At 40.6% G+C, this 26,625-nt stretch overlaps 1 protein-coding gene across 2 annotated transcripts; it reads right to left on the bottom strand.

Moving 5' to 3' along the window:
* On the bottom strand, positions 1–25,848 carry LOC131227996 (transcription factor TGA2.3-like). 2 transcript variants are annotated; one of them, XM_058223811.1, is made up of 11 exons: positions 25,123–25,848; positions 23,892–23,995; positions 22,695–22,768; positions 22,378–22,572; positions 9,011–9,088; positions 8,849–8,908; positions 7,798–7,875; positions 6,602–6,653; positions 4,159–4,430; positions 1,282–1,530; positions 1–613 (listed from the first exon to the last, which is right to left on the bottom strand). In XM_058223811.1, exons 1-11 carry the CDS (start codon positions 25,221–25,223, stop codon positions 467–469), a joined length of 1,410 nt encoding a protein of 469 aa, XP_058079794.1. In that variant the 5' UTR covers positions 25,224–25,848; the 3' UTR covers positions 1–466. The 2 variants fall into 2 exon arrangements, with proteins under 2 accessions (XP_058079794.1, XP_058079795.1); XM_058223812.1 differs by lacking the exons at positions 23,892–23,995; positions 25,123–25,848 and adding an exon at positions 22,999–23,017.
* Positions 25,849–26,625: the final 777 nt, after the last annotated feature.

The following is a 26,625-nucleotide window of genomic DNA, read 5'->3' as shown; positions in this document are numbered from 1 at the left end:
TCAAGAAACAGGCTATCTGCTAAAAACCAGTTGGAGACCGCTACAAACCGTCTTCCACATTTCTACATGATGTTGCCATATTTCATCAATAAATATATTTTACATAGGGTAATTTCTGAAGATTTTCACGTGCAAACATTGGCATATGATGCAGAAGATAATTAACTGACTAACTAATCACTGATTATTGCCACTATTGTTTCATGCATTGCATTCATGTAACAAACATACAACAATCCAGTGGTGATACACGAGATGCTGAAGCCATGACGAGGATATGGATTTAAAATGCTGCGTGTTGGAACTCCTGCTACGATTGACAAGAGAGGTGGGCCACCAACATCACAGAAACATGACTTAAGCATTGCCAGTGCGACAAGCTTAAGCCCAAAACTGTTTGGATATTTGTGACTGCTGGCAGGACGCATTATCTTTTCTCCAGACGAAATGCATTCAATGCATCTCCTCACTCCCGGGGCCGGGCGAGCCAGAGAGAACTCAGAGCACGGAGGCGGGAGAAGTAGTCATTTATGGCGAGTAGGGCCCGTGCTGATTGACGTGTCGTTAAGATTCGGTGCATTTGTTGTAGTGTTTGCTGCCGCAGATTGTCAGCCTGTACAAGTAATGAGGTCACTGTAAGATGATCATGGCACAAGAACTACTCGAGCCGTTTGAGAAAGAACTCATGGGACTCTCCCGTGGGCTCTCAATTCCAGGGCATCATGAAAGTGGCTCCCAACCATGTATTTTTTGTTTGCCCCAAAATCAAGACAGCCAGGTCATCAGTTAGTTTGCAAGTGTGCAGACTGTGGACGGGGGGTGAACTTTTCTAACCATCCAAATTTCACACAGACCACCATGGGACAGGCCCAACAATGATACTTCAGTAGGACCTGCGCGAACAGCATGTATGATATCATATTGGGAGTACGACCCACATGAACAGCATGTATACGGTATTGCATTTGGGTTGAGAATCTTCATTGCAAGTAGTTCATTTAAGTACACATAAGCGTGTAGTTATGATATCACATTAGGAGCAGAGACCCACAGGGACAGCATGGTCATGATATTGCATCTGGATTGAGTATCTACTCATTGCAAGTAGTTCACTGAAGTAAACATACGGACATAACTACACATGCTTATATGGACATGCAGATGTAATGATGTTTTTCTTTTCTTTTTTTTAATTCAGAATGTAATGATTTTTTTAGAGTTCCAAAAACAGAATTCACGGAGGACATCCACATAAAGGAAAGCAATTGAAGAAATATTTACCTGGCGGAGGAAGCCCTCAAGTGTCCCAAGCTTTCCCATGGCCATTGCCATCTGACCCATGTAATTCGCCACATTCCCAGATGACCCCGAGGGTCCAAGGGACCCGGATGCCAATGTTTCTGCCAGAGATTGCTGCAATGCCTCCATCCCCTGAGATAGTGCATCCTCCGCCTGCTGGGATGACTGTTGTAGGTTGCAGATGCCAACCAACTGTTGTTCAGTGAGCGGCTCCAGATGGCTCACAAGAAGCTGCAAAGGTGCATGCTCAGTACAAAGAAAATCCATCACAGAAACACTCGAGTGGAAAATATACAAAAATATCTGATCATGCAATTTGCACTTTTGCAACAATGTACACATGGACAAACCTTTTGGGTATCAAAACTGCTCAGCGGAATCATTTGGATGTAAGTTTAAAAAAAAAAACACCCATTAATCGTCCTATGTAACATTGCCCACTGGCTGTAACTATCCAATTGTAAGCCACCAATCAGATTGACTGGATAATCCAAGAGAGGACTTGACCAAGGGTAGGATCCCACCTGTATTGCAGGGTTGAACACATGACATTTCTTCCATACAAACACAACCTTTTTTCTTTTTTTTTTCGAAAGGTCAATCAAACACTACCATGTATAGCTGGTTGTAAAATCACCCAACATCATACTGAAGCTGATGTGATTCATCTCAACAACCCATAAAAGAACAACCCAACAGGATGACAATAACACCATTCATTTTGACCAATAAACCCAATAGGCATTCAGCTCGATAGAAATCATTTTTAAAACTGATCCCCAACAGGATATTCAAACTAATGCAGTCTATACAAACCCACCCATGAATAAAAACACCTGACGGATTCAAACCAATGCAATTCACTTTGGTCAACTTGTCACAGAAATACAATCGATCGTTTGAACAAGAAAACTCATCAGTAAAACACCCAAAAGTGTGACCCAAGACTCATTTTTTTAGGATCCCAAGTTATTTCAAGTTAGGGCCATAATTTGACAATCCAGACCATTGATAAAATGGCCCTCATCCATTAATGGAACATAACAAAAAAATGTCCTTGATGGGACCATCCTAATCCTTCAATCAGGCCAGTGTTCATTTTTCTTTCTTTCTTTGTTTTTTTTTTTTTTTTTGAAAGGTAAAGATGACCAAAAAAAAAAACAGAAATGGCCCACGATTTGGTAGACAATGATTGGTTGGCTAGGATCTTCCCATCTGGAAAGTTTTGGGTGCATGGACCTTCCAATATGGGTCCCCTCAGTCCAACAGTCTTAGAATCTAGATATCTGAACTGACGATATCATATGTATGTCAGATTGAGGATCATATAATTCCTCAGTTCGAAAATATCACACCAGCTGTGTGCCAGAGACCTGGATATGACACAGAAGAATGAAAGCTCCTGTGTGCTTTTAACAATGCGGATGCATGCTTAGATTTAAAGATCGATTTTTTTTTTCTTTACAAAGAAGGGATAATTCCAATTTCTTGCTGCTAAGTTTTTCTTTCCAATTCCTAGGAAACTACTACACTCTCACATTCTTTATAGAGGTTTCCTAATTTTCTGCACTAGTAAATCCCAGCTCCTCTACTAGATGCCATGCCACCTGTGCCAACCTGGCACGCGTGGCATCCTAGCTGGTTCATTCATCGGACATTTTTAGCCGTGCACCTGATGAGTAGATCCTGATATTGACCAGGTTCCCGAGTAGTGATTGAGGAGAAGATCGAGTCTTCTCCATATCCTATTCCGGAAAGAGCTAAATCCATTGGCATAACTCAACTGATGGACAGCTTGGATTTTGCATAAAATCATGTCATGGCATATAGAAGGGGTGTACCAAATCGGTTAAGTATCAGCCGTAACGGCCGATACGTAATAGCAATGGCCGAGTCCATTACGCGATACGGGGGTTGAAACGGTGACCCCACAGTTTTTTTATTGGATTGGTCGTTACGGGGGCGTAACGGGGGCCACAACAACTGTTACGCCCCGTAACGGCCGTTATTGCCCTTTAACGGTCAGGGTGTAACCGGTCATAAACAGCTAGTTTATTTTTTTCTTCTTCTTCTTTTTAAGTTGCGATTTTCTCATTTTTTTGGCACTTTTCTCTTCCACATTCTGACCACTCTTAGCTTGAATTTGAGGATCAAAATAAACTATTTCAAGGATTTTGTTGAATCGAAGGTCCGTGGGTCATTTCCGAAAAATCTTTTAAAAAAATGTATTTATACCTTCTTTTTAAAATATTTGTTGTTATGGTTGAATATGATGCATTATTCAAATTATAACATATGAATGTGCATTTTACATATCATGCAACTGATTTTCTATATTTTTTGTATTTTGAACTATTTTCGATCAATTTTTAAAAATTAGCAAACACCTACACGTGAGATATTTTGATATTAAATTCATTCTAATATATCTATCTTTAGTATTCGATAGAAAATTAAATCTATGAGTTTTGCAGTCAATTCCAAGTTGTCAGGTTCATAAATTCATCCCGATACAGCTTTCTCACCAAAGAGTGAACCGTTACACCACCATAAACATGTTCAAAATTATAAATGAAAGCATATTTAGAATATTTAGAATTTTCTGGATTTTTTTAGAACAAAATTTTTTTGACCGTTACAAGGCGCATATCAGCCGTTACGGCCTATACAGCCCATAACCGTATCGGTAACGGTGGCACCGTTACCGCAACGGTCCACCTTGGGCAGAATCGATGTGCATGTGGAACTAGCAAAACTCGTGTCTCATCGGTTGCAGTTCTTTAAATGACTAGGAAAGAGGGCAGTTCTTTAAATGACTAGAAAAGAGGGAAGCTTGCTGGAATATCAAACTTTGCTCACCTTAAGGAGTTCAGATGAACGAAAGCCCCCCAACCACATAAAACACCTCTCTGCCGGAGTCTTCCACATGCCCGACAACATGTGGAAGACATCAGCTTTAGCAGCAACACCCTTGAGCCTAAATATGTCATCGTAGTGGGACATAACACTGTTAACAATAGTGCGAAGCTCATTATCACCCGCATGAGAGTTCACGGCTGCCCTCAGCTCATTGACCTGCCGGTTGTGCTCTTCCAGCCATCTTGTATACTCAATGTCAAACGCCAAGGCGCCTACAAAAAGATGTTCAGTTAATAGAAGCACTGATGTCCAAAAAAAAAGGGTTAATACTTAATAGAAGTGTTCCTTATGGAAATTATTTTATAAGAAACAATGTTTTAGAATGTCAACTGCTAGTTGCCACTGATGGTGAAGGGAACAATAATAGAAGCAGGGAAAGTCCTACATTAGAAACATTAGACTCTCGTAAGTAGACAAATGCCTCGTCACGTAACTAGTCGCACATATGAATTGATTGCCAGTGGTTGTGCTCAGTGGGCTTGTCTGGCACTGGATGTTCTAGAAGATCAACTGGTCGCAGATTCCCTTTTGTGGGTAGCCCGCCATAGTTATGCTAAGGTAGTGTGGGGCCTCATCATGTTAGCATGTGAGTTGCATTGTTAATCATGTATTTATTTGTGGGTTGCTATTCTGAGCAGCAAACTACTTGAGCATGACCTTTCATGTGGGTTGTTTCATGCTTACCTGTTTGCCTGGTAATTGGCCTTCCATGACCCTACCTTTGCTTGCAAACTCTTCAAGGTGTGTATGCAATAACTGGATTATGGATAAAACTGGGTTGAATTTGGCATGTGAGTGGTATCACAGTGAGACGCTGTCATTGCTAGTTAAGTGGGGGTGGCAATGGGTCAACCCTACCCAACCCACTTGTGAGGCGGGTTTTGGGGCAAGCTAAATGGGTAGTGAGTCAACTTCAGGTCAGCAAAAGCAGCCTGTTAAGTAAATGGATCAGGTTCGGATTGAATCCTGCGCAACTGGGGACCTGTTCATATATTTATAATGGGCTGGAATAGATGATCCGGCCCAACCTAATCCAAAACACAACAAATTAGCAAACAATAAGTAGATACATGCACAGAATGTATGTGTTGGTATGAATTCGCTAATTGGATCAGCCCAGCGTAACCTTAGCTCCATATTCAATTCTCAAATGTAAGTGTAGGCTGTGCTAGGTTGGGTCAGGTTGGTTGATCCTCACCCAATAGCCACAGGGTAGTAGGTCGTGTTCAGCCTGGAGTTCTTGCCCCGTTCAGTAGAAAGGTCATGCTTGGGCTGACCTCGACCCAGCTTGAACCCAACCTGTTGCCACCCCTAGTTCCAAGAGCATAGATAACAACAGAAGATTGATATCTGGTAGCCGATCTACCATTTTAAAAGCCAACCCCAAATCACCGGTAGAAAGGCTAAGATTAAGATAACGATTACAAACTCGCATGATCAGTGCCATGAGTGGAGAAGCTATTCTTGGGATGCTAAGAGATCTTACCCACTACAAGGTATGACATTTCCATTAAAGGCCATTATAGACCATCTTGAATATATTATCCCTTTGTAGTCTTCTTTGCCCATAGGATTCATTTAAAATCTAAAAATCCCCTTTATCATAAGGAGTCCAAACCAGCCAGATGATTTTTAAGACTTTAGTTGAAAGTATGCATGCATTAAAGTTGCATAAGGCAAAACACAACTGTTGCATACATCACTCCTCAAGAGCCCAAATTGATAAACATAAACCAGACATCAACTCCATAACCAAACCGAGGAGATGAAATGGACAAAACAATCCTAGTAATGATGGAAATTAATGAATGTTCATAGTTTGAAACTCGTCCAGGCTAGGTGCTGAGCTCAGAGATGTTAATGGAATGAACCAATTATAGTGAGGTGGAAGCAAGGGCTATATTATGGAAGGTTTCATGTCTGTCTATTTTTCTGTCCCCCTGAGATTTTGCTATGACTTCCAACCCCTTAGTGGCTTCTTCTTTTTTTCCAGAAGAGATTCCAAAGTTAGCTTCTAGAATTAACATTTTCTTCACTTATGTAGGAAGAGAAGTTAACGAAATCACTTATACCTTATCTAAAGGTGCAGTGAGAACGCCTCTTTGTACAGGGAGTGTTCCCCTTGCCTTGATCTTCTAATTTGTTTTTAATATACTTACCTTTATCAAATTTATATATATATATATATATATATATATATATATATATATATATATATATATATATATATATATATATATATATAAAACAGAGAAAACCGGATCTCACATGACAAAGACAGCAACCAAAATCAAATGGAAATATCTCTAGCGCCTACACATAAGATGAGTTTTGCTATCTTGATTGAAGGATATTTTTCATGAGGAAAGAGGCAGTGAAATACCATTTCCACTCATTGAATGGGCTTGATCTCCTGAGCTTGAAATGAAGATCCCCTGCAAAAATAAATCAATGGGGTAAGTGCAGTGAGTGCAATCATGCATGATATGGACCCATCATCCTAAAGTGAGCATAACAGATTACTAGTATGGCAAAAAAAGGCATACTAATAAAATGGAGTGCTAAAAAGGGCAGTGATTCAAGGCTGCTACCATGATGGTGTGCTCTGTGGAGTTCCACTAGGTGTGCAACAAAACATCTCTATAGCATACATGTGGCACTTATGTACATGGATCAGAATAATTGAGTTGATTTGGTTGGCCACCACATGGATGGACCATATCTCAGAAAGTAAGACTGAGGTAGCCATCTGATCAATGGCCTGGACAAGAAACTGCTAACTGATTTTAAAAAGAAAAAACAGCAAGAGTTCTCTGGCCACAGTTGGATGGAAGGGTCAATAAAAAAGGATGGTTCAGGTTGTCCAATCACACCTACCTACGGTGTTTTAAATAGCTATGCTATGTAGTGTGTAGCTTATGCTATGTAGCATAGCTTTGCCTTAATGCTATGTAGCTTGTGAAAATAGCTTAAGTCGCGTGTAGCCTACGCTTCATGATAATTTGTATACACTACATTCTACTTGGACTACGCTACATGCTATGTGGCTCACATTACAGGTTATTTTTACTATAACATTAAAATCAATTAATGTTTTCAATGATTGGTTACATTCTTCTATTTTCAATAATAATGATTTTAGTAAAAATGATATAAGTAACAGTATTAATCAATTTCCTTGCTATTTCTTTACCTTGACACTTAATGATTACCCTTTCCTATTACTTTATGTTGTCTTTGGTTGCACCAAATATCATAAAATTTTGTTAAATTTCATTATTGATCAGTCTAATTTGGTGAATACCATGAAATTGATGCAACCAAGCGCAACCTTTATTAAAAATCTGGAAGTAGCATGTAGCTTACACTTCAGGCTTCAGAGTGTACGCTACACTACACGGTGTTCGCTATTTAAAACACAGATCGCACTAGGATCTTTTTGCTTACATACCATCCGCATGGTGATCCACCAGATCAATGATCCCAACCACAATACATGCTTGCCACACATGCAGTAGGGATGGCACTGGCAGCACCTCATAAGAGCTTCACCTCTAGAAAGGATACTGGAATCCATACCTGCTGGCGAGCTCGTTGTAGCTCCTGCTCAAGTTGGGTTAGCTTCAGCCGGCTACTTTCTAGCTGTTGTACATATGCCTACCAAAGAAATAAAAAGGGGCACCTCAGTAGAAGTATTTCAAGCAATGACAAGATAATAAATTGAAAGGTATAATAAACTTTTGGAGGATATGAGAAAATTTTACTTAAATACAGAGTTCAATATGGAGTTCGCCTTTGATGACTTTATGAAAAATATAAACCATGTACCTAGTGCAGATCGAGACATGACACAAAAAGGAATGGATGGCATTCTAAATCTACAGAGAAGAATATTGAACATGAAACAGTTTTGTTTTTTTTTTTTTTTTTTTTGTCATCCAGAACATCTACATAATCCATCCCACGGATCAGAGTTGCAGGACCCTGTAGAAGTTTGGTCCATGTTTGTTGACAGAACTTTTCACCTGATCAGCCTTACTATGGGATGGGAGATGTTCAAATTTTCCTAAATTGGAAATGTAACAATTCTTCAGTCAATGGCCAACAAATAAGTGGTGAAGAGGAATACAACAAAGTTCACAATAAACTAGGAATAGGCCATGGATAAAAGGATTAGGATCTTCCAAACGAGGAGATTTTGGGGAATCTCCATCCAAAGTAGGGCTTGGGCAATATGGTGGCCACTCAATAGCCTGGGAGAAGGAGAACGGATCGTCTCAGGTAGGCAGCTGGTCATAAAGCTTTGGCCAAGCAATCATGATAATTCTTACTTTAATGTGATTGGCAAAATGGGATTTGCAAATCCAACCCCAAATAGCCTGAACAAAGCTCTGAATCTCTGATGGCTATGATGTCAAATCATGAGAACTGACAAGTGTTTGGAAAAATTATAACAGCAGGATATGATCATTACGGAACTTCCCTTTGGTGGTTGCCGTGGTACAACATTTGTCAAATTACAGCTACTGGTGATTACTTCCTACTTACTGGAATTATTTAGTGATTCTCAGTATAGCAAATATCATTAGCAGGAATGAACAATATCAAATCAAATGATAAAAGAACCCACTTTCTTCCTTAACCGGCTCTTTCTTGCAGCTTCACGGTTTTGAGCAAGCCTACGAAGTGTCTGCAGATAAGAAAAAATAGAAGCAATAAATAAAAATGGTAATAGTTGCTACTGACATCAGGGAAATGCTCTTAAGTAGCTAAAATTTCAGCTGATCATAACCTTTTGATCCCCCACTTTATCCTTTGATCGGTCACTGGAATCAGAAGCACCTACCAGAGCAGACTGACCTGCTTCAAACTGAGCATGAAGAAAGATAAATGTCACTACCTCAGTAACTTCACCTATATGCACATGCATGCACATAACTCTTTGAATAACTGAGAAAAAAAATTAACTGTACTACAACATGGACACATGCATGGTATCACGAAAATAGAAGAAAATGTGTCCGTGCATGCACGTCAAGCGCCCATGCAGATAATTGGGGTATATGAATCCTCATAGGCAGATAAATGTATACATATATCAATATGAGAAAGTATCATGTGCAAAATGCTACATCGTAGTTGTTGAGCATTCAATCTCCCTGCAAGTGGCGCATATGTATGCTATCACTGTCGATAGGACGTAGAACAAGAAACACACTAATGGAGTAAACAGGCTACTGATGATGAACACTATATATGAATATGAGAAACTTCGCTTTTGCAAAACACTATATCCTAGTAATCAAGTTTCAATCTCCCTACAAGTGGCACACGTGGACAATATCCAGACGGTTCATTTGCTGGAACCTGCTCTGGATAGAACGTAGCACAAAAATACACCAATAAGGTAATCAAGATACTGATGAGATGACTTTTGAGGATTACCACTGGGAGGGATATCATCATCATCATCATCATCGTCATCTAAGAGCCTTATAACAACTAATTGGGGTCAGCCACATGAATCCTTTTCCCCCATTCTACTCTATCCAAGGCCATAATTTCAGTTGACCATAGGTTAAGTCTTTTATTACTACCTCAATGGTGTGAGGTAGGAGACAATCCTACCCACCCCCCTAAACTGAGGGAGCGGATTAGATACTGAACACTTCAGTAGCCAAGAGGCTACTGAAGTGACGTGGTGAAATAGGATTGGTTGAACGCCAAGAGTCTGTTGCCTTACAATTAATGCTCTTTCCGTTGGAGCTCTGTTAGACTTCTCTCTCCGTTTGGCAGTGCACGCACTCGACCATGAAAGGGTAAATGATCTTTCTGTTGGACTATGATGTATGCCCATTCGTTTCGCAAGATCATTTTAGGGCAAAATCCAAAGAGTGAGAAAGATCCAAATTTCAAGTGCTCCCCACCGCAGAAAACAATGGGGATTGAACGCTTACCATTAAAACCTCTTTGGGCCACAGAAGCTTTCGATCAAGCTAATATTTATGCTTTACCTTATTCTTTGTCTTTTTTAACTTATAAAAAAGTTAGATCTCAAATAAACATCATGGTCAACCCTGGGAAGGTTTCAACGGTGGCCGTCACCATCCCACTGTTTTTTGTGGTGGGGTCCACTTAAACTTTGGATCTGCCTAATTCTTTGGCTCACTCGCTAAAACTCTCTCTCCAAATGGATGGATGGTGTGGATACAACACATACATTATGGTGGGGCCCATAGAATGTGGTGATGTGGTGTGCATACAGCACACCATGAGTTTTAGATATGCGTCATTTTTGGGCCTACATTATAAGATGATATGGAAAAAAGGATGGACGGCGTGGATTTCTCACAAACATCATGGTGTGCCCCACCTAGCTTGCCGTTGAAGGAAGTTCATGCTGATGGCTTTGGCCGTAATCCGCGTCCATTGGAAACGGAAGCTGGTTGGCTACTTAACCAGACCTTAGCGAGTCCGGCTACTGAAGTGACGTCAGCACGTTCTTTGGGCCCCATCATGATGTATGTGTTGTATCCACACCATCCATCCATTTGGAGAGATCATTTTAGAGAGTGAGCCAAAGAATTAGGCTGATCCAAAGTTCAAGTGGACCCCACCAAGGAAAAAAGTGGGACAGTGACAGTCACCGTTGAAACCTTCCTGGTACCAACCATGATGTTTATTTGAGATCCAACTTATTTATAAGTTAAAAAAGACATGGAATAAGGTAAAGCATAAATATTAGCTTGATAGAAAGCTTCTATGGCTCAAAGAGGTTTTAATGGTAAGCGTTCAATCCCCATTGTTTTCTGCGGTGGGGTGCACTTGAAATTTGGATCTTTCTCACTCTTTGGATTATGCCCTAAAATGATCTCGCGAAATGGATGGGCAATGTGGATACAATACATACATCATGGTGGCACCCACGGAAAGTGGTGACGTCACTTTAGCAAGGGAGCCAATAAAAGAAATGACTTGAAAATGGCATTGGTCGAGTGTATGCACTGCCAAATGGAGAGAGACGTTTAACGGAGCTCTAACGTAAGGAGCATTAATTGTAAGACAACAGACTCTTTGTGTTCAACCAATCCTATTTCACCATGTCATTTCAGTAGCCTCTTGGCTACTGAAGTGTTCAGTATGTAATCCGCTCCCCTGCACTGATGCAGGATTAGTACCACTTGTCATTTCATTTTCCAATTATGTCAACATTGAGTCCTCGGGACCGGCACAGGAGGCCAGAGTAGGGAGACTTCCCCCGACTTATAGAAAGAAGTATATATTTATATAATAATGAAGAGAAAAAAAAAAATTCTTAAAATGACGCTTTTGGCTCCCCCTTTGAATTTTCAATTCCTCCTTCTTGTTCTACTTAGGTGGAGCAATCTGAACTCTTGACAGAATATAAAAGAGGACCGCATGCCTATGTAGATAGCTAGATAAGATAGCTATCAGCTAAGAGGTGTCAAAATACATGATACTATGGAATTTCAACGGTGCGTATGTTTCCAATCAGAAACCCATTCAAGCAACTCTTTACAAGCTTGATCATCAAATTTTTTTAAGAAGAAGAAGAAGAAGAAGAAGAAGAAGTAAAAACAGAAATTTCAGATTCGTGCCATGTCCAAATTCAAGCCTATCACACTTCCGCAATGTGAATCTCATAAATTACTGATTAACCGGGACCCATAGGAGATAGAACCCCCATCCTAGCATAGGGTTAAATTTGAATTCAATGGAAATCATGTGTCTTGTAAGAGTTTTGACGTGTTACGGCTGTTTAAAGGCTAGGGAATATGGGAAATGGGTTTAGGGTATCCAGGCTTAAAGGAATTAGGGTTTAGAACATTAGGGTAGAAGTTTTGGGAGGTTTCGGGTTAGGATTTCAAATTTTGGGTCAGGGTTTTAGAGATTTAGGGTTAGGGTTTTGACAACTAGGGTTTTAAAAACTAAGTTTGCAAGGATTAGGGGTTGTCGAAAGAATGGGGAAAAAAAGAAGAGATGAAGAAGGACGAAAAGAAGAAGATGAGAGAATATGATACCTTGTTGAGGAGAGAGAAAAGTAGAAAAGATAACTAGGAAATTGCTCCCCATGAGTTCGCACCACCAATCCAATCACAAGATGAAATTTTGCTCAATCTCAGAGCCAAATGAGAAAATTTTCTTTCATTCATAACATGTATAATAACTAGTGTGGGGACAACCCAACCCTTTATAATCTCAGAAAAGACCATTTACAAAAAGTCGCTCTCATATAAGATTCTCAACATAAAGACACTCGAATCAAAAGCTATTCCTAACCCCAATCTAATCACAGAGATGAAGAAGGAAGAAAAGAATAAGATGAGAGCATATGATACTTTGTTGAGGAGAGAGAAAAGTCGAAAAGATAACTAGGGAATCGCTCCCCATGAGTTCGCACCACCAATCCAATCACAGAATAAAATTTTGCTCAATCTCAAAGCAAAAGGAGAGAAATTTCTTTCATTCATAACATGTATAATAACTAGTGTGGGGACAACCCAACCCTTTATACTGTTAGAAAAGACCTTTTACAAAAAGTCGCTCTCATATAAGATTCTCAACATACCCAACGAGGTTTGGGCGAATGGTCTTCACCATAGGTTTGCTCCCTATAGGTGAGGGTTCGATTCCCCTCCTTGGCTTTACCCGATACGCGTGGTTGTGGGTGATTGCGTGTATCCGCAGGGATTAGTCTCACTTCAAAAAAGAGGTGGGGACACCCTGTGTCTTCAATATATATATATATATATATATATAAGATTCTCAACATAAAGATGCTTGAATCAAGAGCTATTCCCAACCCCCTAATCTTAACACGAACATGAGCTATACCAAAAATAACGAAACATGTAAACAAACTAAACAACTAAACAATTGTGGCCCATGGGGTCCACAATCAAGATGTTCGATGATTATGATGCAACGGTCCAATCATCGTGTCCACTCAATCTAATGGTCCAATGTGTTTATCAAGCTCTTATATGAACCCCACGTACATTTTCCAATGTTGGATCCTCAAAGATGCACGAACACGCACATGGGGTCTTCAATGTGGCTAGGAATGTGAATTGGGTCAGGTGGGCCCTATGTAATGGTCATCTAGCCATAAGGAAATTGGCTCAGCACTCCTCTGGTATGGTGCTCGAGTGCCCTCATCAATTCCCCTCAACTGAGGAGATTTCGCCTCTGGGGAAATAAAGTTGTGGTGATGCTCGAGAATATTCGAGTCTTGTTGTTGAAGCTCTACTTCTGTAATCCACGTACTGTTGGACTTTGGCCTGCCTTTCCACTTGTCGAGGTACTCCTATTAGCCTTCATGTCGTGTGAAAATCACTCGCTTATCCCAGATATCCTCTATCTTCTCTCTTGGTAGGTATGTATGGCAAAAGTGGTGGATGCTGGGAGGAATCGTCGGATATAGGCCAAGGGTCATGAGATAAGTCGAGAGGGAGATCATCAAGATCAAGGTGATGGTCTTAATAAAGGCTAGTAGGTATCGATGTTGGACCCTTAAAAGCACAAGATCTTCCACATTGAATGTAGATTTAATACCCATGTCAGGTGGAAGATCCACAAAATATGCATCATGCCCCAAATTACTCAATATCTTATAGGGCTCTACACTACAAGCTTGTAGTTTGTTAACGGTTCCTTGCGAAAACCATTCAGGACTTGTATGAACCATCACATAGTCACATACCTGAAACTTTCTAAACCTGTGATGAGAGTCAGCACCAGGGTATCCCAAATCGGTTACGAATCGGCCGTAACGGCCGATACGTAACGGTAACGGTGGGACCCGTTACGCGATACGGGGTCGAAACGGCCGTTATGGAATTCTGTGACCGTAACGGCCGTTACGCGGACGTTACGGGCCATAACGGCCATTACAGGAAAAAAAAAAAAACCTTACCTTTTTTTTCCTTTCTTTTCTTCTTCTTCTTCTCTTTCTTCTTCTTCTTCTTCTTCTTCTTCTCGAGCAGCTGCGGCTGCGGCTGCGACTGCTTCTGCTTCCTGTTCTTCTTCTTCTTCTTCCTCTCTCTCTCTCTCTCACTCTCTCTCTGTCTCTCTCTCAATCTCTTCTTTCCCGTTTCCCTCTTTTTTTCTTTTCTTTCTTTCCCTCTTTTTTTCTTTTCGTTTCCTTCTCTCTCCATTTTATTTTTTTTTGCCGCAGCTGACTGCGGTACGTGTCACGCAAAGACGAGCGCTGACACTCCTCAAGCTCCGAGTTGTACAAACGGTTCAAAGGAGATCAAAGTTATATGGGCTCCACGATGATGTATTTATTACATCTACACTGTTCACCTATTTTCAAAGATCATTTTAGAGCACCAGCCAAAAAATGAATTATATCCAGAGATCATCTGGACCACACCAAAAATAGTAGCAGGGATAATGATTTTCACGATTAAATAATTTTTAGGGCGCACGTAACGTTTATTTTCCATCCAATCATATCAGACCCGAGTGGGCCTCACCATAATGTATATATTTTATCCATATCGTCCATCCATTTTGCAACGTCATTTTAAGTCAGGATTCAAAAAATTAGTAATATCCAAATCTCAGGTGGACCACACCATAGGAAATAGTGGTTATAGAATGCTCACCATTAAAAATTTCCTAATGTCCAATGTAATGTTTATTTTCAATCTAACCTGTTAATTGGGTCACATTGACGTGGATGAAGGGAAAACACCCATGTTAGCTTGATCTAAAACTTTTCTAGCCCTCAATAAATTTTTAATGGTGAACGTTTAATTATTATTGTTTCTTACGGTGCAATCCACCCGAGCTTTGGATATGCCTCATTTTTGGGCTCATGCCCTAAAATTATTTGGCAAAATGGATGAATGGTGTAGATATAACACATTCATCACGGGTGAGGCCCAAAAAACTTTGACACGTGTGCTGCACTTTACATCCGAGTCCCTCCTAATTCAAACCTTAAAAAATTGTACACGAGACATATATTAACTTGAAATTTGACAATTAAATTATGGACTGCAATTGCTAACTCACAATGCCAAAATCAAATTATTTGAATAGTTTTAATTGTTAATTTGTGAACTTTTATTTTTTAAAATAGGGCCTTTTGATTTTTATTTTTATTTTTTATGATTCACTATCCAATAAATGTCCACCAATTTATAAGTGGGATAATGACAATAAATGGCATGAATTTGAGGTTGATTTGGAGAATAAATTGGTCCTCCAAGTCAGCCCTAAATTGGCAACGCCATCTACCTGAATTTAATTTTATTTTTTTAAAGAACTATTGGGAGAAATGATATCAAGATGTTAAGTATATAAATTACATATTTAAAAAATTAAATATATGAATTTTGTAGTCAAATTCAAGTTACCTGGTTAAAAAATTAATCAGACAGTCTGATACAACTTCTCACCAAAGAGTGGACCGTTACACCACCATAAACATGTTCCAATTTATAAATGAATGCATATTTGGAATGCTTAGAATATTCTGGATTTAATCCATATTTTTTCATATTTTTTTGGCAAAAAAAAAATTTGCGCCATTACGGGCCGTTACGCCCCCGTATCGCCGTTACGCCCCCGTATCCGTATCGGTTTCGGAGGGCACCGTTACGCCAACCGATACCGATACGGGACACCTTGGTCAGCACATATCTTGTATGTTTCATTGCTCATGCTAATCCGTTTTCTAATTTCAACATGCAAATCATGGATATGAGGTGTAAATGCATCTACAGACTCTAACGACCTATGTGAGACTAACGTGGAAATAAGATCTATAAGCTTCCTAGACTCATCTATTTGCCTTTCCAGATCCGCTTCCTCTGCGAGACTCATTTGTTTGTGAGGAAGTTTTGATAAGATCAACCCGAAGACAAGATCTAAGGCATGTTGAATGTCCCGCACGGGTGTAAGCTCATCCATTATGTCCTCTGGGATAACATCACTAGACTCCTGCAATTCCAAACTCACCTCAGGTGGTAACTCTACAATACCCTCAGGTGTAACCTCAAGTGGCATCTCCATACTGACCTTAGGTGTGACCTCACTGCCATGTGGGCATACACTGTCAAATCAGCTCTCGTCTCCCTTTCAAACTCTTTGGCATTTATTATAAGGAGAGACTCAAGTTGGAATTTTCTCACATCTTCAGGGTCACGTTTCTTGACGTCCTCCTTTTCCAGGGTGCTTTTGGGTGAGAGAGGATTCAAATTTATCCTCTTATCCTCATGCACAAATGAACACATTCAAGCAACCGAATAGTGTCACATCGTGATCATACAACCAAGGTCTACACAAAATGATATGACCTACATTCATAGGCAAAACATCACACAACGTGTTCGTATAAGAACTAAGCTGGATGGGAATGAGACAACATTGAGAAACCAAAATTGAAGGCGCGTCAACCCATGAGACTCGATAGGGCTGAGGGTCAGGAATAACTATCAAACCTAAGCGATCCACGGTGCTAGTAGAGACCACATTGGTGCAACTGCCACTATCAATGATCACTTTGCAATAGCGTTGAGGGACTCAGTAAGCTATTCCGAGTTCATTGTGAGGTGTAGACCAAAACCACGCCCACTACAGGTGGGCATACACTAGACACGCTAATTGGGGAGAACTAACCACTAAAATCCTAAATACAATATGATGAGAATGGAATGCTATTAACTCAAAACACGAAAATATGTAAACCCTAGACTCTAATGCGATGGATGCACTAACCCCAAACTCTAAATGCAATAAGCACATTAAACCCTATACTAACCTAAGCTCTGATGCCAAAATTTAATGCAGGACAGAATGATCTAACCTAATATGATGCCATAAAATTAAAAGACAGGTTAACTAGAGCAATGAAATGATTAAATAAAAAAAAAAAACTAATTTACCATAAATTCAGAAATTTCATATTCATGACATGTCCAAATTCAAGCTTACGACAGTCACACAATGCGAATCTCATGAATTATTGATTAATCGGAACCTATGAGAGACAAAACTCCCATCCTAGCATAGGGTTAAATCTGAATTTAATGAAAATCATGCGTCTTGTAAGAGTTTTGAGACGTTAGGGCCGTTTAAAGGCTAGGGAATGTGTGAAATGGTTTGGGGTATCTAGGCTTAGAGGAATTAGGGTTTGGAACATTAGGGTAGCAGTTTTGGGAGGTTTCGGGTTAGAATTTCAGATTTTGGGTTAGGATTTTAGAGATTTAAGATTAGGGTTTTGAGAACTAGGATTTCCAAAACTAAGTTTGGTTGGATTAGGGGTTGTAAAAAGAAGAAGAATGAAGGTTTAAAAGAAGAAGAGAGGAGGAAAAAAAAAAGCGATGAAGAAAGAAGAAAAGAAGAAGACGGGAGAAGATGATACTTTGTTGAGAGAGAAAAGTAAAAAAGTTAACTTGAGAATCGCTGCTCGTGGCTTCGCACTACCAATCTAATCACAGGATGAAATTTTGCTCAATCTCAAAGCAAAAGGAGATAAATCTCTTTCATTCATAACATACATAATGACTATGGTGGGGAAGCCCAACCCTTTATAGTCTTAGAAAGACCTTTTACAAAAAAGGAGCTCTCAGATAAGATTCTCAACATAAAGACGCTTAATGAATAAAAATTTGTTCCTACCCCCCTACCCTCAACACAAATATGAGCTATACCAAAAATAACAAAACATGTAAACAAACTAAATAACTAAACTATGTTTTGGTCCATGGGGGTCCACGATCAAGATGTCCAATGATAATGATCCAACGATCCGATCATCGTGTCCACTCGATCCAACGGTCCAATGTGTCTATCAAGCTCCTATATGCAGCCCACGTGCATCTTCCTAGTGTGGGGTCCTCAAAGATACACGAACATGCACGTGGGGTCTCCAACGTAGCTAGGAATGTGAATTGGGCCAAGTGGGCCCCACCCATGTTATGGCCGTCTAGGATGTCCTCATCACAAGGCTATTGTCATTAATAAGCTTACTAGCATTAACAACATTAGTCTCTTCTTTATCTTCCTCTTTTCGTGGCTTTCGGTTGTTAGTTGGCTTCAAGTTGTTAGACTACTGGTACCATAGACCTGATTATCCTTTGGAATAGACCGTCATTATTAGTTAAGTGTCATTAATACCTTTCTTTCTTGAAGGCCAATTAATCACGTCGAGAACTACCTTCCATAAATAAAAAAGTTACCCATCAATTTGTCCTCCTTTGGCCAGCAATATCATCGAATGAGGAATTGCAGGCTGGCATCTTTGGGCATGTCCACCCTCACTCAATTCCTCTTACGACGAATTGCAGGCAGGGCTCGAGCGCATGCTATATACGCAAGCAAGTGTGCATGCGTGTGTACACACATATAATTGGAATCTCTTTCGCTTCGCTTCAGCAGACTAAAGTTGATTAGTCCCTAGGGGAGGGGGACAACGGTATTGACAAAGGAATAAAAAATCAGGGCAAAAACCATATATAGATTTCTTCATCAAAGAAGGCGCTAGTCGGCCTTTGGGTGCACACTCCACCCCTCCCCCTAAATACTAGAATTTGACTAATTGAAAGGAGAGGTTTCAGTGATGGTGAGCCCCGAACCGGAATGGAACCATAGACTCCACTCACATCCTTTTGGGCCTTCCCCTTGCCATTTTAGAGCCTTCAACTTGCACCAACTCATTCCTTCTAACCAGAAACCATCTAAGTCTACTTTCCCTCATCTTATTACCTAGGTGTTACTCCTAAGTTCCCTCGAATGCATTCATTTCTACTTCAATCCTCCAGTGTCTTACCACCCATCCATCTCAACATTCTAATTTCGACTACACATCCTATCAACATGTTGTTCCTTCACTGCCTACATTCTCTCCTATAAAGCATGGCTAGTCTTACAGCTATCCTATAAAATTTCCCTTTCCGTTTAAGTGGTACATGATGGGGCAAATAAGAGTGAGAAGCAACGAGTGAGATGATGATTAAGATATCACCAATGGAGGAACTCCATTCCAACCTAAACTGATGGCCATCAAAGAAAGGAAGTTCACAATAAATCTTATTCAATAGTGTCTAAAGATCCAAAAGAAGGTGCATATATGCCAAAAGTATACCAGTCCAAGATGGTTAGCTAGATTAAGGTAGGGGTGTACACGAATCGAGCTAGCTCAGTTAGCTCGCTCAACTCGACTCGAAAAAGCTCGATTCGACTTGGTTCGAAGTTGAGTTCAAGCCGAGTCGAACGGATTTTTTGAGCTCGAAAATGAGTAGCCGAGTCGAGCTGATTTTTTGAGCTCGAAAATGAGTAGCCAAGTTTGAGCTGGCCCCAACTCGACTTGACTTGGATCGAACCCAACTCGAATTGAATTGGAATCGAACCAATTCGGTGACTCGGTTACTTTGATATTGATGTTGCTCACCATGTGTTTGATGAAATGACTCAACAAAGTGTGGCTGGTGGCAAGGTATATATATAAAACAAATACCCTTTTTTTCTTGATTTTTATGTTGCTTAGAAGGTGTTTGATAAAATACCTGTAAAGTTGTAAAGCTGAAATTTTGAAGGTGCAGACCATGTGTTTGTAAAAATGTTGCACAGGCGAACTTGGCTCAAACTCGGCTCGAACTGGCCCGAGCTGCTGACCGAACCAAGCCAAGTTGGCCAGTTAGGCTCGAGGACCGAGCCGAGCTCGAGCTGGGGTCAGCTAGTGGCCAAGCCGAGTCAAGCTGAGGCCAACTCGACTCGGTGTACACCCCTAGATTCAGGTTTGAAGTGTGGAAAAATATTACCAAACTGGGGGATGGTCAGAACGATTGAAAAAAGATTCTAAAATGGATTAGATTTTTTTTTTTTTTTAAAGGAGTATGAGGTGAGATTTTGAGAAGATATGAAGATGGACTAAGTAAGTGCCTCCCATCAGCCATGAGAGCTTTCCTTAGAGTCCATAAAGGGGCTGCGACAAAGGGCTCCCTCATGCAATATAGTTACGAAGCGTAGGGTTGCAAGACAGTTTAGAAATCAACTGCAGAATAAACCTCAAGGGCCTATTTGGCAGGACCGATCCCACAGTACTAGGAGGGATGGGATCACGATATCCCGAGATATGCATGACGAGCCAAACAGACCCAGTGAACTTGTCCCAGGATATAAGCAATCCCATGGATCTTAAAACAATCCGCTGACATCACCATCATTACCTTAAAATTGATCCCATCCCTTGGTTGGACGGATTGGAAGGTAAAATCCCGGGATATGCCGGGCGTGCCAAACAGACCCAGTGAACTTGTCCTGGGATATAGCAATCCCATGGATCTTAAACCAATCCACTAACACCACCATCATTACCTTAAAATCCATCCCATCCCTCCTAATCCCATGGGATTCACCGGGCCAAACAGGCCCCAAAGACGTGGAAGTGGAGTTCACTCAAATGATGGGTAATCTCAATCATATCTTAACAAGAAGGAAGTCACATCCAAAAACAGAGCTCAGACGGTTAAGTAGATCAGGGTATGGAAATTTTTAATAAAGTGGGGAATGTTTAAAAGGATGCAAACTGCAGAGAAGATTCTAAGAGAATGAACTGGATTCAAAACACCGAAGGGAGATAATGGGTATAGGGAGAGCCTCTCATGTGAGCTTCCCCTAGGCTCTGTTTAGGGTGATTACCACAAAGGGTTCCCTCATGAAATGTTGTTCAAACAGGTGATGGATAATCTCAATGAAGGCTTTATTTCTAGAAAGGGTAGGATATTCTCATGCAGAAATGGACCTCAAATGGCGAACTAGATTTGGGTCCAGAGTCATTTGAACAGGAACAATGTAAGATTTTGGGGAGAATGTAGGTGCTCTCTCACACACAAACTGCAGCGAGATTTTATTATTAACTCTCCCACATCCAAACTGCAACGAGATTTTATTGAACCAAAAGCCAAAAAGACAAGGAAAGGCATACCAGCAATAGGTGACCCAAAACTCAGCAAAAGAACTCCTAGACGCCGCAAGAGAGTGGGACAAAAACAGACAGCAAGATATGCCAAGCCCCGCCATCCGCTCATTATATCTCGTACAACCATGCCCAGCCAGCAATCAAAGAAAAGATGCCCTGTTGTATGATTCGACCGAAGCAGCCTGCTTTCAAAAATCCTCCTTCCCAAATCAAACCACTGGGAAGCATTTCCAAAGATTTTTTTTCTGGCATGAATCAGATCACCATTCCATATGTTGATCAAATATGCTAGAGGACTGTTCAGGACACAAACCATCTCAAACTTGGGAAAGAAATGACACAATACAGTTCCAGCCACGTTGCAACGAAGAAATAAGTGATCCACACTTTCTTCACTCTCTCACCACTTTTTTTAAAGATGCACTTTCTCAGCACACGACACACATGTTAGGCATAAGAACCATGCTTTTCACTTTTCACTCATTTCTTTATTTTATTTTGCAATTTTAGTCATTGAAAGTTTTGAAGCATCTAGGGTGGAATTTGGTGATCAAATGAAATTTGTATTCTAGTCAAGTAGATTCATTTCCATACTACTTGCTTCATCAATCATTGTCTAGTTCAGGACTGATTGTTTCCATTTTCTATTGGGCACATGCTACAGAAGATTTTACTATTCAAAAGGAAAAGCTTTTCGAAGGTTTTAAGACTGTTTTAAAGATATTTTAGGTCGGAATTTACTTCAAATTAAGACTGCTTATATGGACTAATTTCTTTTCTGCTGGAAATTTTCAGGTGGCTGCTGTAGGTCTTTTTGAAGCTTTGTTACGAGCTCCAGAGGTCTTGGTTGCTTGTTCTAGTTGTTTTCCTTCACTATGCCTCTCTAGTGTGGGATTTTGCAACTTTGTTTTTGCATCGCAAATTATTATGGTGAAAACTGGCTGCCTATTACCAGGAAAAAACGCGAAAAGTCATACAACCTTCCAAGCATAGGCCCTGTAATAGAGCAAAGCCACAAGAGGCCATAAAACATAAGAACCCTAAACCAATCCTCACTCGTTAATCCTCTCCAACTGGTGCAAGAACTAAAAAATGAATCTAAAATGACTGCAAAAAAATAAACAGAGAGAAACAAGTGAATCCTTCTCCATTCACAGAATTTCAAAGCCAGATATTCCAAAGAAAGAAAATTGAGAAATCACCCTTTGATTCTTGTCGTCTGTGTCCACATCTGTTGAGGTATCAGTCCTGGGACTAGCATCGGCCATTGTAGACTCTCCCCAGTTCTCCAAATGGCTACTAGGCAAAGAAACCAGATTAGGCTGTTGTGCTTTTTGTTGAGGCAATCTCTGAGATCCAACTCTAGCTGCTGGAGTTATATCAGGGGAAGCGAACGTCTGCTTTTAGAAGGGGGGAAAAAGGCTAATCAGAAACAGCAAGCTTCTATCTATTGCCAACAGGCAACTTAACGTAACTTATCAATGTCTAGAACATAAACTAATATTGAAAGTGCATTTACCTTATTAAAATTGCTGAATTGGAGTGGGTCAGAAGTAACGGCAGGGCCACTTGTTTTTGAATTGAACAATGGGTCTTCAGAGCATGAAGAAGAAGGAGAGAGAAAAAAGCAAATTAGCATCTCCTCCAAGAATAAATTACAAGTGAAAAAAAGATCATGTGTCACAAACAGAGTATCCATCAGGTGGGCACATATCTATGAGATCCGGACTCTTCATCAGGTGGGCCCCACCAAGGGGTGTATGCCTATGAAGCTTGGCTATGCCTGATGAGAACTGGGAAGTCAGGATCTTATCCACATGTACCATCGAGCATGTGTTCAGTTTTTGGACGGCAATTTAGCGCCCATCACCAACATAGAAGTTGGGCCACATGACAACTGATCCAATGAATTGAGGTATATACAAGCTTAAGTCATTGGATGGAGGCATCAGACGCCACAAGAAATCTTACTCAACTAGTAAAAGGACCTTAATACTGCAGAAACCCAAATGTATAATTTGATCGATGTTACAAAGAAAAACGATGTGGCTTTCTTAAAGGTTTTGAACATCAGTATCGGGGTTGTATTGACCAGGCCCAAGATATAATACAGGTCATTGGACAGTATCAGACCTGATATATGAGACCATATCGCCCGAAACTTTTTTGGCCCAAAAACATTTTAAGAAGCATTTAACGAGAAAAAAAAAAAGAAGGAAAATTTGTAAACACCAGAGTCTTTATCTTTTATTATTTATATATGCAATGGTATTACAGAAAATTCTGATAAAAATGTTGCCTGCTGACGTGAGCTGCTGAAAGTAAACAAACTAAGCCCTAATAGAACACAAATCAAGCATATATGGTAGATTAGGACCCAGTATACTGAGATACAACAAGAAAATAAAGTAAAAAAGAAGAAACCAATGATGGCTTACCCCTTCCGCCAACTTTTTTCCAAAAATGGTCCATTTTGTTTCAATTCGTCAGCTCCCACTCAAATCTTGTATTTTGATTCCTAAAATAAGCCTAGATCTAGTCTATGACTCTATAATAGAGTTACAAATGGCCATACAGTAACTACATAGCCAATTTTCAAAACCATCGCTATCGGATTCATAAAACATTTCTAATAAAGAAAAAAAAAAAAAAAAGAACCACAACACATATAGCTCAAGCAAACATCTTAGAAAGATAAAGCATTTTGTATACATACTTCGACTAAGATCAACAGCATCCTCTAGGCGAAACCCAATAGTTTGTTCAAGCGCCCCAAAGTCAGAAACACGAGACGTATGGATGTGGCTGCCCTCTGTGCCTCTGAAAAAATGCAAATGAAAGTATTGGACGTGTACTACCACATTAAAGTGCAAATCCAAACCAAAAACTAAGTTAAAGTCATTCAAACTTTAAGCAAGGTGGTAGAATGGTGAGGAGAAATGCCTCGTAACTCAGAAATCAGACAGCATCATTAAAAAAAAAAAAAATGGTTAATTAGAATGGTAAAAACGAATTGAATGCCCAGACAAACCAATAGATCCCATTTTTAAAATTTAAAAAAAAAAAGACTATCTAAAATGCCCACCATGTATGATGCACTTATCATGTGCTACTGGAAATATCAGATGCATGCCATAACAATCTGGTGGTTTGAGCTGCTTATCAGCTGGGCCCCACTGTGTAAGGGCCACGGTCCAAAGAAATCATGAATCGAACAATCCCACCCCATCTGATCAATGAACTTCTACCCTTTTTTATCGGAAACTTCTTCCAGTTGAAAGTGGATCATCGATGGTATTCTTTTCTACAGTTCATTTGCAGGTCGCGGATAAAACCATTCATGAGATTGTTCGATTGATAAGAGTTTTGGGCCATGAAATGAACAATACAAATCACCCGATTGTTGCTCCAGCTTATTATTTTTATTGGAGCACATGGTAAAGAACACGATGCAGGGTGCACAAGTTATTTTTTTCCATAGAGATGAGGGAACTCTAACCCAAATGCAATGCCCAAATTTCTTTATCTGGTGCACCGCCCTCAAATCAGGCATGGCACAACAGAATGATCCAGACCATTCCTTGGGCGAGCTGCTCTGTTGACAGACCACTTCCACAAATGACCAGTGAACCTTTTTTACACTCATAGCCAACCATTTCCAGCAATCCACCTACAGACCACTCATGGATCACTAATCAAACAGTTCAACCATCCGAACAGTGAGATATTCCTGCGGGCGATCCACAGTAGGCGCTCCAGTTCATGGACCATGGTGCTACAGCTACATGTCCAATTCGATAGCATCGCACCAGGAATGAAAATCAATATTCTGCGTGAGGTAAGGTTTCTTCAAGGAAGGAATGAAAAGAGAAGGGAGCAGACTTCAACATGGAATAACCGAAGCAATCAAAGAGAAGGGATTTTGAGGCAGAGAGTGAGAGAGTTACAGTGCTTGAGACGCAGGCAATGGAGGAACGAAGCTCGGCATCACTCCCGCCGCTTCCTTAGCATCTTCTGCACCAAAAATCCTCCCTTTATTACTCCCCATCCACCACCATCATCACCATCACCACCTCAATCATCAAAAGGGGGAAAATCCCAAAACCCTAAAACGCAAAACCCTAGAAGACGAAAAAGAACCAGATATCAAAAACCCTAACTTCTCCAAAACCCCAATCGAAAGCAGCAATTCTCCCCAACCCAGATCACAAAAAATCGAGTACTCCGAATGTTACAATCTCTCCAAAGCTCCAGATAGCTCTACAAAATCCCCTCCTGTATACTCCTTTTCCAGCCGGTTTTTTCCCAGATTTCAGTCTACCCAAATCACGAAATTCCCAAATCTAGCCAAACACCCCAACCTCCCTGAAGCTCTCAGTGCCTCTTTAAAATCGCCTCTTTTAAGACTCGTTCTGTAGCTGTTCTTCCTCAAATCCGATCGCCCCAGATCAAAACGAAAGAAAAAAACCGAAGTACCCAAACACCCCAAACTCACCGAAGCTTACAGTAGCTCTTCAAAAATGCCTCTTACAACTCGTTTGGAAGCGATATTTCGACAGAAACTGAAACAAAATCCCTAATCGCGGAACCCTAATTTCCAGGAGCTCCTTCGATCTCTCTCGCTCTCTCTCTCTCTCCCTGCTTTTGGCGACTGCTTACTAGCAAAATCGCCTCTTTTGACTCCTTTCTTCGGCGATTTTTATTCACCGTAGGAAGAATCATATACGTGCGGTGATCTAACGGATTATATGGTGAGTCACGCGGGTAAATCAATCAAAACCGTCCAACTGATGGCCCACTGGTAAGGGATAGTTAGATTTGGCCTGTGAAATTTGGACCGTTGATCATTTTCCTTTCTGCCATCTAATTGGCAGCCACTGCCACTCCCAATGCCCATCCACAGGCAAGCTCACGTGCCAATACGGCACACGTGTCTGAGATCTAATCTCTCCATCTGGTGGGCCCGATGTTTGCATCTCTTCCCCAAAAACTCAAGCTGTTTCGCTCCTCAGGCGGCCCATGATGTCCCAAACAGATAGTGGCGAGCAAAAAAAATTGAGCCGTACGTTGTTTCATGCACCAGGGCCCACTGGAAGTGGGGTCCACGTTTCTTAAAAAACGAGCCATTGGCACTGTTCGTTGCATGGACCATGCCTCAGCATCCTCCGTGCGAGATGATTCCAGCACTACCAATGAAAATAGACAATGCCCACCAACGGTCCAGATTCTATGTACATCTCCTCTGACACTTTTTCCGGGGATAGAGTACCATAAAAGGATAATCCACCTTACATTGTACATGGGACATGCAGGCACCACGGCCCAACCATCCGATTTTGGCCCCACAATCGATCAGCTACCCAGATCTCATAGATCAGAAGATGGCATTTCCCCACCAAATACGAACTATGTTCACCATAATTTCTAATCATTCATAGGCGGCAACCACG

The sequence above is a fragment of the Magnolia sinica genome, chromosome 15 (assembly GCF_029962835.1).
Source record: "Magnolia sinica isolate HGM2019 chromosome 15, MsV1, whole genome shotgun sequence".
NCBI lineage: Eukaryota > Viridiplantae > Streptophyta > Magnoliopsida > Magnoliales > Magnoliaceae > Magnolia > Magnolia sinica.
Note: the sequence above shows the minus strand (reverse complement) of the source record. Positions and strands in the feature narration are given on the sequence as shown.

Bases quoted from the DNA above. Each gene is read 5' to 3' on its own strand.
- LOC131227996 (XM_058223811.1), bottom strand. From the start codon at position 25,223: ATGGGGAGTAATAAAGGGAGGATTTTTGGTGCAGAAGATGCTAAGGAA. The intron at 6,654-7,797 runs GTATGGATTCCA...TTATTTTTGCAG, and splicing joins TACAACGAGCTCGCCAGCAG to GGGATCTTCATTTCAAGCTC. The intron at 614-1,281 runs GTAAATATTTCT...TTACTTGTACAG, and splicing joins TTGAGGGCTTCCTCCGCCAG to GCTGACAATCTGCGGCAGCA.